Genomic DNA, 12,450 nt, shown 5'->3' with positions numbered 1-12,450 from the left:
AGGGGGGGTGCAGAAAACAAAGATAATTGGAAAATACCTTGTTTTTCAACATTTCATAAGGTAGGCACCTTGCAGCTGGGCAGTCAGAAATTTCAGCAGGAAAAACCTCCTGGTGATTTGCGATCTTAGCTAGTCTTGAAGGAGATTGTTTCTCATTGTTTTGGAGCAAAAATTTGGTGGAGAACACTCCATCAGGTGTCTTCACTATCAACACATTATCTGGGTCAGGAGTACTGAAGTGGACAAGAAAGAATAACATGCATTAGTAACATTTACTGGTGGTAATTTCTGCCTCAGGTTACATTTTCACTTCTGCAAATGACATTGCTCCAAAATCATGCCAGTTCCATGGACCATATTTGCCATTATTTTCTTAAAAATAGGTTTCGATTGGTATTAAAATCAATCCCAAAAGATTACACAAAAGGAAGTATATATACCAATCGTGAAGCCAACTTAGAATTGTTCTTCTAGATAACCACTCATGAATTTAACTTAACCAAAAAGGAAAAATCAAGTGAGAATTATTACCTGTGAAACGCACAGTAGGAGACCATTTTTGTCATCTTCCTACCATTTCTTTCAGAGTATTGCAACTGCAAGAGTACAGGAAAAGGATAACTTTAATGTTTATGTTTAAAATCAGTTAATAAAGGAACAAACGCCAGAAAATGTTTCCGTCAAATAATGCGCCGCTTAAACAGTTGTATCAAGTTATGCTTTGAAGACAGCATGCTTTAGGAGTATTTGAGCAACGACACAAAAAAAATGGCACACGGGAACTTTTGCCACGACGTAGCTTAAATATGAAAGTTGGTGGTAAAAACTTGTTAATCCACAGCAATAATACACAGAAGCAAAGAATATCAGGCTGGTAAGTGGCATATGCTCAAACATAATCTTTCAGACAATCATTATATAGCCAATAACATGCATTCTGTTTTCATATAAGAAAAGAAGAGAGTGGAGGTTAAATTAAAGAAAATGGATATGCAAACATATTATGATGACAATTTCCACTACAAAAAGGTGGCAAAAGCAGTCTACCTCCATGCGATATCCAGCTCTTGATGCACATATTGCATGATAATAAGTAGAACACTTGTAGCACTGGGTGCAGGCCCCATGCATCTGCTTGCATATGATACATGTCTGGAATTAACAAAAAAAACAGAGTTAAGCCAAGAGTAAGGTGATTGAACACAGAAGCACATACAATAATTACCCATTAGGTAACCTTGCAAAAAGTACCAGATAAAAATCCTAACCTTCTTAAAGTACTCAGAAGGGATGCTCAATATGCCCATAGCTGGCTCCATTGTCTCCTCAACAGGAAAGGAGACTTTAGGCTGATACCAGGCACACATGACATGAACCCACAGTTGGTCAATATCAGTTGGCTTGAGAGCACCACCTAGGAGGTCCAACAAGAAGTACAAGTTAACAGCATGAGTGATCCGTAAACAACATGGTAAACAAGACAAGAAAACATTAGAATATTAGATACCACTGTGCACCAATCAGACTTATCACATCAAAGGAATAAAACTAAGCATCAGTCAGGAACACGCTAAAAACGTCAACACTTAAGGAAATTACTGAACTGTCCAAACAATTCCATGTTAATGATGAATCATGAAACTATGGAGCAAATCAATTGGAGCCCTGTTTGTGATGCGGAAACAATGAGGCCATATTTTGGGATACAAGAATTTCACAGGAATTGTTTCATATAGAAATTAGGAAAAGAACAAGTGTACCAAACAATGTAGTATAGGATATTCATCGAGACAAAATACCTTTTACAGGGCATAGGCAGCATTCTTTTTTTTGTTGGGGCAGTTCACAAGCTCGACAAACCCAATTAGTTAAATCCTGTACGACACGAGCTCCGTAGCACTCTTGATGGACAGCTATTTGACATCTGAATACATAAATTTTCGAGAAGCTTTTGTTAACCACTAATCATGAAAAATTACAGAAAATTTAGTCTTAAAACATCGAAGGAATTCTTAAGTGAAGGTGATGGATAAAAATTCAAATGACGGCAGGAATTACCTGTTACAAATGATAATTTTGTTGTAGTCCCAATCCTCAACCCACCGACAGACGGCACAACGTTCAGTTGTCCATTTAGCATAGACTGGACTATAAGAGTTTGCTGCAGATATTGGAAAAATCAACTGTCTGAAGTCATATTAAAATCACCAACCACACACAGCCCATGAAAAAATCAAGAGTGGCGTACCTTGTAAAGAAAGCAACTCTTCTTTCTTAATACCTGGGGAAGAAGACTTGAAATTCCCACCAGGAATATCATGAAGCTGCAGATAATGACAAAAAAGTAATCTTGTCAGTTTTGCATGGATATGTGCATTAGTGTCAACTAGAGATGATACACCGTGCATTGTTGCGGGACTTGGTTGCAATTATTTCAATGAGATTTGATTGTATGAAGTACTTTGGATTAAAAATCTGAGAATTGAAACTAATACATTTATTATATTTGATTATAGTATAGTTGTAGAAAAAATATTGAATATGAGTAGCACGCGTGGTGCATGTTAAGGTAGATATTTTCCCATGCATGGTGGCATAGTCAGTTGGCATAGTTGCATGTTGAGAGAATTGGAGTTAGTGGGGATCAACTAACTAGGTATATAGGATAAGCATTCACATATTATGTTGAACCACAGACGTCCAAGTTGATGAAGATCCTGAGGGCTTACCAAGTCAATTAGTGGCTCCCCAGTGCTCTTGAGTTTAATACTCATCTTCCAATTTTTCTTCCTTGAGCCAGTATGCCTCTCCCACTCATTCAGAGTCATCATCTTTTTCTTGCAAGATTTGCATTGACATAATATCCTGCCAGCAAAAAGAATACTCAAATACCAATACTGGTGCAACTGTGCAATGATGCAAGCACACATAAGGAAATCAATGCAACATGATGACCGCAGGCAACTGTGTAATGGTTTTTATTGCCTCTGGTCTCTAAACATCGGATGAATTCCCATCAGGAAAGTGACCAATCCTCAAAGGGGTGGCTATGGTAAGAACTAATGCGACCTAAAAGTCACTTGCTTATGCACCAAGTGAAGGTTAAAGGACCAATTGCAAGTATACAGTGGCCACTTCAATTCCGTAACATATGTTTGTGCACTTGTATTTTAGCTCTCAGGTCAATTTCTAGCCTGGAAAATGAACCAAAAGAGGAAAGTTGCTGCTCCACAAAAAGAAAAGATGGCATGTTTAATAATTTTAGTATTTCTTTCTAAACAGTTGACTTAATACAAAAAAAATTATTTAAAATAATAAAACATTAGATTCAGATAGAGTATTGATAATTAAGCAAATTTAAAGAAACATGTAATCTGAAGATTCAGTAGAAGATATGTCAAATGCTTACATGTGCTTTTCTGGTAAGTACAATGCTTCCATCACCGAGCAGCATACAGGTATGGATTCAGGCAATTTTTCCTTTGAAGTGCTGGCAAATCTATGTTGAGACATGTTAGAAACTGGCATTCTTATTTATTATAACAGCCAACAAACATCCATAGGTTTGAGAAGGAAATGAATAACTCACTCTGAACTGTTGGAAGTGCTTGTTTGTTCAACTTTCAATACTCTCTTGCGTTTAGACTTACAATCAGGACAGAAATACTCGGTATTTTCTAAATCCTGCAAAATAATGTGTAGTCAGTGGAGCCTATCCATGGAAGCATTGCATGTTATATACATAACAAACATCATGACATTAAAATGTCAACACCAAACAAAGGTGAACAAACAACCTCCAGTTCACTGCATGTCCGGTCGCATTCTACATGAACCCAAATCTGGCACTCGTCACAACATACCTGCCACGAAACGGATTGCAGGTCAATGCCTAAAACAATCAAGAGAAGATAATCTATATCTATAGCATAACCAAAGCGGCTTCAAGGCGTACCCAGTTTCCACCATCCGTGTGATGCCAAATTTTCTTGCATATGCCACAGTACTGCTTTGACTGCAATAGCTGCAAACATGATAATTTACCCATGTAAGTCACTAGATAGAAACGAATGAGTTAACAGAACATACGAAGCACCTTGGTCACAGTCACATGCCAGAGACGTACCTTTTCACAGTGCATACAAAGTAACTGCTCTTCTTCTTGCTTCTTTTTCTTTGAAGTCTTGGATGGGAGACGGTTACCACAACTATCACAACATGCTGCTGCTAATTTAACAACCACCTGCAACACAGTAAATAAATTAGATAGCAGCCTAGCCGAGGAATTGCAATAAATGAGGCAGCTAGTACAAGATTACAATCTCAGCTACTACAACTCCACACGTCCAATTACCTGAGAATGAGATTGACACTCCTGCTCATTATTAGAACCAGTCACTTCATGTGCGCCATCAGCGACAGACTGCTCATTCACAGACTTGTCCAGAGAGCAGACCCCATCCATTTGGAGCTCAAAAAAGCCACGCTCAGCAAGGAAAGCCTCCTCAATTGCTGCACGGAATTTGCTTGGCTTGAGCTTAAGCTTATGCAGAGATTGTCCCTGGAACCTATCTAGGTACTCCACAAAGGGAAAGATCATCCCTTGCTTGACCCATCCATAGTCCTACATACAAATGAATTCAACAATGTGAGCCCACGGAAAAGAAAAACAGAAAGGAGCCGTTTGGTTCATAAACCAACCAACTCGACCAGGGAAAGAAACTGCAACGCTTATCCAGGAAAGTGTGATAAATTACCCTGTTTTGGCCGCCGGCAGAGTAACCGAAGAACATGACGCAGAGCGCCCCGGGGACGCAAGAGTTGAGCACAACCTCCGGGGCGTGCTGCAGCGGGTTGATCACCAGTGCGGGCCACGCGGGGCTCTTCTTCCCCGACCTTGCCCACACCACGTCGCCAAGCACAAAATCCTCCGGCCAGTAGAAATCCTCTCTCCTCACCTCGGCCTCCTGCTTTGGCTTGCACTCCACCACCGGGGACCTCCCCTCCAGTCCGGCATTTCCAGCAGCAGCATTGCTCGTGGGCGTGGCCACAGCGCCCACCACAGGCCTCTCCTCCGGCGCGCATTTCCCACCGGCATTGCTGACGGAAGTGACGACGCTCCCACTGAAACAGCCCGAGCTGCCGCTCCGGCTGATGTTCCGGCACGCCCGGTACAGCTCCTCCTCCGTCCGCGCCGGCTCACCTGTCCACACCTCGGTCTGCACGGCCCCAAAGGCGGAGCCTTTGGGGGCGACGGCGCGCACCTCCACCTCGTACACCTCGCCGTCCCTGTCCTCGACCTTGGGCGGCGCGGGGGCCTTGCAGGCCTTCTTGGCTGGCGGCGGCGCGACGGCCGAGTCCCTGAACCGTGAGGGCAGGACGCGCTCCCGGCGGCGCTTGGCGGGCGGCATGCCCTCGGCGGCGGCGGCGGGGGGCTCCAGCTCGTACGGGACGGCGGCGGTGCAGCGCTTGGGCGGGATGCGGGAGGCGAGCATGGCACTGGCGCCCGCGGCGGCTAGGGCATGGAGGTGGGGGGCGCGCGATGCCCTAGAACCTCGAATCGGGGCGGCGGATTGGGGGTCCTTAGGGTTCCGGCGGCGCGGAGTATAGGGATTTAAGGTCGGGTGGGATTATTCGACTCCGAGATGGGGATTCGAGGCGGAGGCGGGGGCGGAGGCGGATAGGGACGATGCGCGCCGACGCGGGGCCGAAAATTTCGGGTTCCCTCCGTCCGGGCGTCCGAGGGATTGGGTGGGTGGGGCGTGCGGGGGTGGGGTGGTTTTGAATGAAAACTTTGGAACGCGTTGCCTGTCGGGGTCGGAACTCGTAGCAGTGATAGCAGGAAGAGGCGAGGGAGGGGGGAGAGTGAGGTGGGGAAGAGGAAGACGACGCAACGCCGCCAGATGCCAGATGGTCGGGTGGCAAACAGAGTTTTCGCGCGGATCTGGATGGGTTCTTCCGGGCTTCTGGCTCGTGCCGTGTGGCGGGCGCTGACGTGAGAATCGATCCCCTCGGCCATTGTATTCTGTTGCTCGGATTTGGGGGTGCTCTCTCTCTCTCTCTCCGTGTCGGACCCGCAAGGAACTGTGCTCCGAGCGCCGCCGCCTCCGTTTTACATCGACCGGACGCCCGAATCCGGTCACCGCAGATGACGCAAACACGCGCCTTGTCACGCGCGCGGTGACCATGGATCTCCCGGACGAGCTGCCCGCCGACGTCCTGTGGTGCCTGAGGTTAGGTAGTACGATCAATTTGAGGGGTGTCGCTAACGCACGCGCGGCGACGCCATCCCAGCCCGCGCACTCGTTTTACACAGCCCGGGCGGCGACCCTGAACAGCGCCCAACGCCCTTCAAATACCCTGTCGGCCAGCTACACACTGCTCGTATAAAAAAAATACTCAAATCCATCCACGTCAATCATATACTATATCACAAATTCATCACAGTTCAATAATACAACAAAGCAAAAAAAAATCACAATCTATAACTCAGACATGCCAATATAAAATTCAACATTCGAGTCACGGTTGGCCAATGTGGGAATCACTCATCGGCCGCCGCTCTCGCCCCCTCGTACTACCTGCGTCAAATAGGCGCACGGAATCCTCGTTCGCCTCCCCTGAAAAGGGTATTACGTTCCTAGGGTTCATAACTTTGCATTAAAAATTTAATGGGCGGCCAATGAGCCGAAGTAGATAATGCGTCGTTATCGGCTCGACCAGCGACGCACTTCGGACTTGCACACCGTCAGGGCACTGTAAAAGGCCCATACAAAAAATGGCATGTCCACATGGCTTAAACCAACCAAACGGCAGTCGCACACCCCTTTAAAGGACTCGACCGACGAGAGCATCAAGCAAACGAACGGTCGAGGTTGCAGACAGCCCATATCAACTTTGCTATCAACGAAGACGAGCTGGTCAACAGCACGGAGACGCAGACGTGTGACAGGGAAGGACTCGGGCTAATAAACCCAGGAACATGTCCGCCCTGTTTTTACACCTTTACTTTTCTTTTTTTTCATTGTATCTTTTACAAGTTTCTTTTGTCAAAACTCGGCATGTACGGCTTGACCACATGAAATAAAGAAAGTCCATCCCTTGAGGTCCTTAAGCATTTCCTTGTATCTACCGCCTTTGAGCCAAAGTATACTTTCACCATACACACTGTCATTTGCATCACCAAGGGCTTCGCTTTTAATCTCATGCCCAACCACAAGTCCAAAGTATCTATTCGGCGTCTCGGATGTCTTGATTTTGGTTAGTTGGGTTGTCCGGCTCCTGTGCTTACCCCCTACGCTTCCGATCCATTCAACTAAGTGTGTAAAGGGAAAACTATTGCGATTACGCAACCAGCTCGAATGGCAAAGCGTCACAGTGGAGAAAGCGGAAAACTGACTATCTTGGTAAGTGTAAGACCGGTCGGCCGTCCGACGACAACGTCAAGCAATGTATCGTTTGAGATCATCTGTGTTAAACGAAGGGCTTTTTATCAAAGCAAACAAAGTGGTTAGCGGCATAAACCCCGGCTACACAGCCAACCACTTCGAACACAGGGGGCTCGTCATCAGCCCTCACAGTCAAGCTCCTCCGACTAAGTGAAAGTTATAAAATCATTATAGTTTGATTGCTTTGTTTCCATGTGCATGGACGCCTTCGAGAACCGAGACGTCGGATAAGGGTCATGATTGCCTATGAAGCACCCTTTGTATACTGTACTGATACGTCTCCAACGTATCTATAATTTTTTATTGTTCCATGCTATTATATTACTTGTTTTGGATGTTTAATGGGCTTTACTATGCATTTTTATATTATTTTTGGGACTAACCTATTAACCGGAGGCCCAGTCCAAATTGTTGTTTTTTGCCTATTTCAATGTTTCGCAGAAAAGGAATATCAAACGGAGTCCAAACGGAATGAAACCTTTGGGAGGGTTATTTTTGAAACAAACGCAATCCAGGAGACTTGGAGTGAACGTCAAGAAAGAAGCAAGGAGGCCACGAGGCAGGAGGACGCGCCCAGGGGGTGTAGGCGCGCCCCCACCCTCGTGGGCTCCTCGTGGCTCCCCTGACCGACTTCCTTCGCATATATACACTCATATACCCTGAAAACATCCAGGAGCACCACGAAACCCTATTTCCACCGCCGCAACCTTCTGTACCCGTGAGATCCCATCTTGGGGCCTTTTTCGGCGCTCCGCCGGAGGGGGAATCGATCATGGAGGGCTTCTACATCAACACCATAGCCTCTTCGATGAAGTGTGAGTAGTTTACCACAGACCTTCGGGTCCATAGTTATTAGCTAGATGGTTTCTTCTCTCTTTTTGGATCTCAATACAAAGTTCTCCTTGATCTTCTTGGAGATCTATTCGATGTAATTCCTTTTGCGGTGTGTTTGTCGAGATCCGATGAATTGTGGGTTTATGATTAAGATTATCTATGAACAATATTTGAATCTCCTCTGAATTCTTTTATGTGTGATTTGTTATCTTTGCAAGTCTCTTTGAATTATCAGTTTGGTTTGGCCTACTAGATTGATCTTTCTTGCAATGGGAGAAGTGCTTCACTTTGGGTTCAATCTTGCGGTGTCCTTTCTCAGTGACAGCAGGGGCAGCAAGGCACGTATTGTATTGTTGCCATCGAGGATAAAAAGATGGGGTTTATATCATATTACTTGAGTTTATCCCTCTACATCATGTCATCTTGCCTAATGCGTTACTCTGTTCTTATGAACTCAATACTCTAGATGCATGTTGGATAGCGGTCGATGTGTGGAGTAATAGTAGTAGATGCAGAATCGTTTCGATCTACTTGTCACATACGTGATGCCTATATACATGATCATGCCTAGATATTCTCATAAATATGCACTTTTCTATCAATTACTCGATAGTAATTTGTTCACCCACCGTAATACTTATGCTATCTTGAGAGAAGCCACTAGTGAAACCTATGGCCCCCAGGTCTATTTTCCTTCATATAAGTTTTCGATCTATTTTATCTTGCAATCTTTACTTTCCAATCTATATCATAAAAATACCAAAAATATTTATCTTATTATCTCTATCAGATCTCACTTTTGCAAGTGGTCATGAAGGGATTGACAACCCCTTTATCGCGTTGGTTGCAAGGTTCTTATTTGTTTGTGCAGGTACGAGGGATTTGAGTGTAGCCTCCTACTGGGTTGATACCTTGGTTCTTAAAAACCAAGGGAAATACTTACGCTACTTTACTGCATCACCCTTTCCTCTTCAAGGGAAAACCAACGCATGCTCAAGAGGTAGCATGTACAAAGGGGTCGGAGCCGACGACTGGTCATTTCCAGTTCAACACGGGCACACAAGAGTAAAAAAATGAAAGCACACAATCATAGGTTGGAATATAAAGCCGCATTCATTCAAACAAAAGGAAGTCTTTTACATTCCACTAACTTTGGCATTCTGAAGTACTACCTAAGAATACATAGAGTCCTTAGGACACTCAGCATCGGTGATTCGGGCTCCTTCCATCACCTCGGCAAGGTACTGCTCCATAGTCCGGGTCTTCCCTTCGGAGGGCCCAGCAGCCACGACCGCCGCTTCAACACGCGGATAGAGTGTCCACACACGGGCGTACGCCCGCTGAGCACCCTCCAGGCACATGGAACGCTTCCAGCACACCACTTGGGGGTCAGCCTCTTGCAGCCGGGCAAGGAGTCTGAAGAAGCTGGTCGACAATGCCTCCATGGGCCAAAGGTTGACGCAGAGGTCCTGAAGCGTCGGCTTCGCCATGTGGAGGAGCTCCATCAGCTGCTTCATCTGATGATTCAGCAGCTCCAGATGCGCTGGCGCCTGGAATTGTTGCCAGAATGCCTTCTCTGTGTCGTAGCCCTCCCGCGCACCGAAGTGGTGTCTGGCATCCAATGTGCTCCTTGGGAGATCCGCTAAGGCCTCTATGGATCGCCATAGCTGGGTGAGCTCGATGAACCCCTTGCGGCCGAAAACACAATGAAGTAAAAATGGCTTACTAGCAGCGATATGCCTCACTTGTTGGTGCACTTCGCTGTCCGCCCGAGCCTGGGTTTGGACCTCGACGTGTGCTATGTCTTGAGCTTGCGTTGGTTTTCCTTGAAGAGGAAAGGGTGATGCAGCACAGTAGCGTAAGTATTTCCCTTAGTTTTTGAGAACCAAGGTATCAATCCAGTAGGAGGCTCCTCACAAGTCCCACGAACCTACACAAACAAACAAAGAACTCGCAACCAACGCGATAAAGGGGTTGTCAATCCCTTCACGGCCACTTGCGAAAGTGAGATCTGATAGAGATAATATGATAAGATAAATATATTTTTGGTATTTTATAATATAGATGCAGAAAATAAAGATGCAAATAAAAGTAGACTGGAAACTTATATGATAAAAGATAGACCCGGGGCCATAGGTTTCACTAGAGGCTTCTCTCAAGATAGCATAAGTATTACGGTGGGTGAACAAATTACTGTCGAGCAATTGATAGAAAAGCGAATAATTATGAGATTATCTAGGCATGATCATGTATATAGGCATCACGTCCGCAAGAAGTAGACCGACTCCTGCCTGCATCTCCTACTATTACTCCACACATCGACCGCTATACAGCATGCATCTAGAGTATTAAGAAAGATGACATGATGTAGAGGGATAAACTCAAGCAATATGATATAAATCCCATATTTTTATCCTCGATGGCAACAATACAATATGTGTCTTGCAACCCTTTCTCTCACTGGGTAAGAACACCGCAAGATTGAACCCAAAGCTAAGCACTTCTCCCATGGCAAGAAAGATCAATCTAGTAGGCCGAACCAAACCGATAATTCAAAGAGACTTGCAAAGATAACTCAATCATACATAAAAGAATTCAGAGAAGATTCAAATATTATTCATAGATAAACTTGATCATAAACCCACAATTCATCGGATCTTGACAAACACACCGCAAAAAGAGATTACATCGAATAGATCTCCACAAGAGAGCGGAGAACATTGTATTGAGATCCAAAAAGAGAGAAGAAGCCATCTAGCTAATAACTATGGACCCAAAGGTCTGTGGTAAACTACTCACAACTCATTGGAGTGGCTATGGTGTTGATGTAGAAGCCCTCCGTGGTGGATTCCCCTCCGGCAGAACGTCGGCGACGGCTCCAAGATGGGATCTCGCGGATACAGAAGGTTACGGTGGTGGAAATATTTCTTCGGTGGCTCTCTGGATGTTTTCGGGGTATGTAGGCTTATATAGGAGGAAGAAGTACGTCGGTGGCCGCCCGATGGGCCCACGAGACAGGGGGCGCGCCCTGTAGGGGTGGGCGCGCCCCCCACCCTCGTGGCTGCCTCGGTTGCTTCTTAACTTGCACTCCAAGTCCTCTGGATCATGTTCATTCCAAAAATCACGCTCCTGAAGGTTTCATTCCGTTTGGACTCCGTTTGATATTCCTTTTCTTTGAAATACTGAAATAGGCAAAAAAACAACAATATGGGCTGGGCCTCCGGTTAGTAGGTTAGTCTCAAAAATGATATAATTGTGTAAAATAAAGCCCATAGACATCCAAAATAGGTAATATAATAGCATGGAACAATCCAAAATTATAGATACGTTGGAGACGTATCAAGCATCCCCAAGCTTAATTCCTCCTCGTCCTCGAGTAGGTAAATGATAAAAACAGAATTTTTGATGTGGAATGCTACCTAGCATAATTCTCAATGTAATTTCTCTTTATCGTGGCATGAATGTTCAGATCCAAGTGATTCAAAATAAACGTTCATATTGACAAAAGAAAATAGCAATACTTCAAGCATACTAATAAAAGCAATCATGTCTTCTCAAAATAACATGGCTAAAGAAAGTTCATCCCTACAAAATCATATAGTTAGGCTATGCTTCATTTTCGTCACACAAAGATGTTCCCAACTTCTATACCCCCAATGACAAGCCAAGCAATTGTTTCGTACTTAAATAATCTCAAACTTTTTCAACCTTCACGCAATACATGAGCGTGAGCCATGGATATAGCACTATGGGTGGAATAGAATAATGATTGGGGATTATGTGGAGAAGACAAAAAATGAGAAAGTCTCACATTGACGAGGATAATCAACGGGCTATGTTAATGCCCATCAATTGATGTCAACATGAGGAGTAGGGATTGCCATGCAACGGATGCACTAGAGCTATAAAATGAATGAAAGCTCAACAAAAGAAAACTAGTGGGTGTGCATCCAACTTGCTTGCTCGCGAAGACCTAGGGCATTTGAGGAAGACCATCGTAGGAATATACAAGCCAAGTTCTATAATGAAAAATTCCCACTAGTATATGAAATTGACAACCTATGAGACTCTATATATGAAAACATGGTGCTACTTTGAAGCACAACATATGAGACTCATTACATGAAGAACAAGGTGCTACTTTGAAGCACAAGTGTGGAAAAAGAGA

General features: G+C 44.7%; 1 protein-coding gene across 3 annotated transcripts in view; it reads right to left on the bottom strand.

Moving 5' to 3' along the window:
- LOC119275390 (histone-lysine N-methyltransferase ATX4-like) overlaps positions 1 to 5,958 on the bottom strand; it is an 8,650-nt gene extending 2,692 nt beyond the window's left edge. For 2 of the 3 annotated variants that reach the window (XM_037556207.1, XM_037556208.1), the window contains exons 1-15: positions 4,758 to 5,957; positions 4,355 to 4,624; positions 4,127 to 4,243; positions 3,956 to 4,024; positions 3,798 to 3,863; positions 3,590 to 3,684; positions 3,410 to 3,499; positions 2,730 to 2,865; positions 2,249 to 2,324; positions 2,059 to 2,161; positions 1,800 to 1,924; positions 1,269 to 1,414; positions 1,048 to 1,152; positions 532 to 596; positions 38 to 233 (exon numbers count right to left, since the gene is read on the bottom strand). In XM_037556207.1, the coding sequence (XP_037412104.1) occupies positions 38 to 233; positions 532 to 596; positions 1,048 to 1,152; positions 1,269 to 1,414; positions 1,800 to 1,924; positions 2,059 to 2,161; positions 2,249 to 2,324; positions 2,730 to 2,865; positions 3,410 to 3,499; positions 3,590 to 3,684; positions 3,798 to 3,863; positions 3,956 to 4,024; positions 4,127 to 4,243; positions 4,355 to 4,624; positions 4,758 to 5,495 (2,397 nt within the window). In that variant the 5' untranslated portion in view covers positions 5,496 to 5,957. Of the gene's footprint in view, positions 1 to 37; positions 234 to 531; positions 597 to 1,047; positions 1,153 to 1,268; positions 1,415 to 1,799; positions 1,925 to 2,058; positions 2,162 to 2,248; positions 2,325 to 2,729; positions 2,866 to 3,409; positions 3,500 to 3,589; positions 3,685 to 3,797; positions 3,864 to 3,955; positions 4,025 to 4,126; positions 4,244 to 4,354; positions 4,625 to 4,757 lie in introns of all 3 variants that reach the window. The other variant, XM_037556209.1, reaches the window with a different exon arrangement.
- Positions 5,959 to 12,450: the final 6,492 nt, after the last annotated feature.

The sequence above is a fragment of the Triticum dicoccoides genome, chromosome 3B, assembly GCF_002162155.2.
Source record: "Triticum dicoccoides isolate Atlit2015 ecotype Zavitan chromosome 3B, WEW_v2.0, whole genome shotgun sequence".
Taxonomy (NCBI): Eukaryota; Viridiplantae; Streptophyta; class Magnoliopsida; order Poales; family Poaceae; genus Triticum; species Triticum dicoccoides.
Note: the sequence above shows the minus strand (reverse complement) of the source record. Positions and strands in the feature narration are given on the sequence as shown.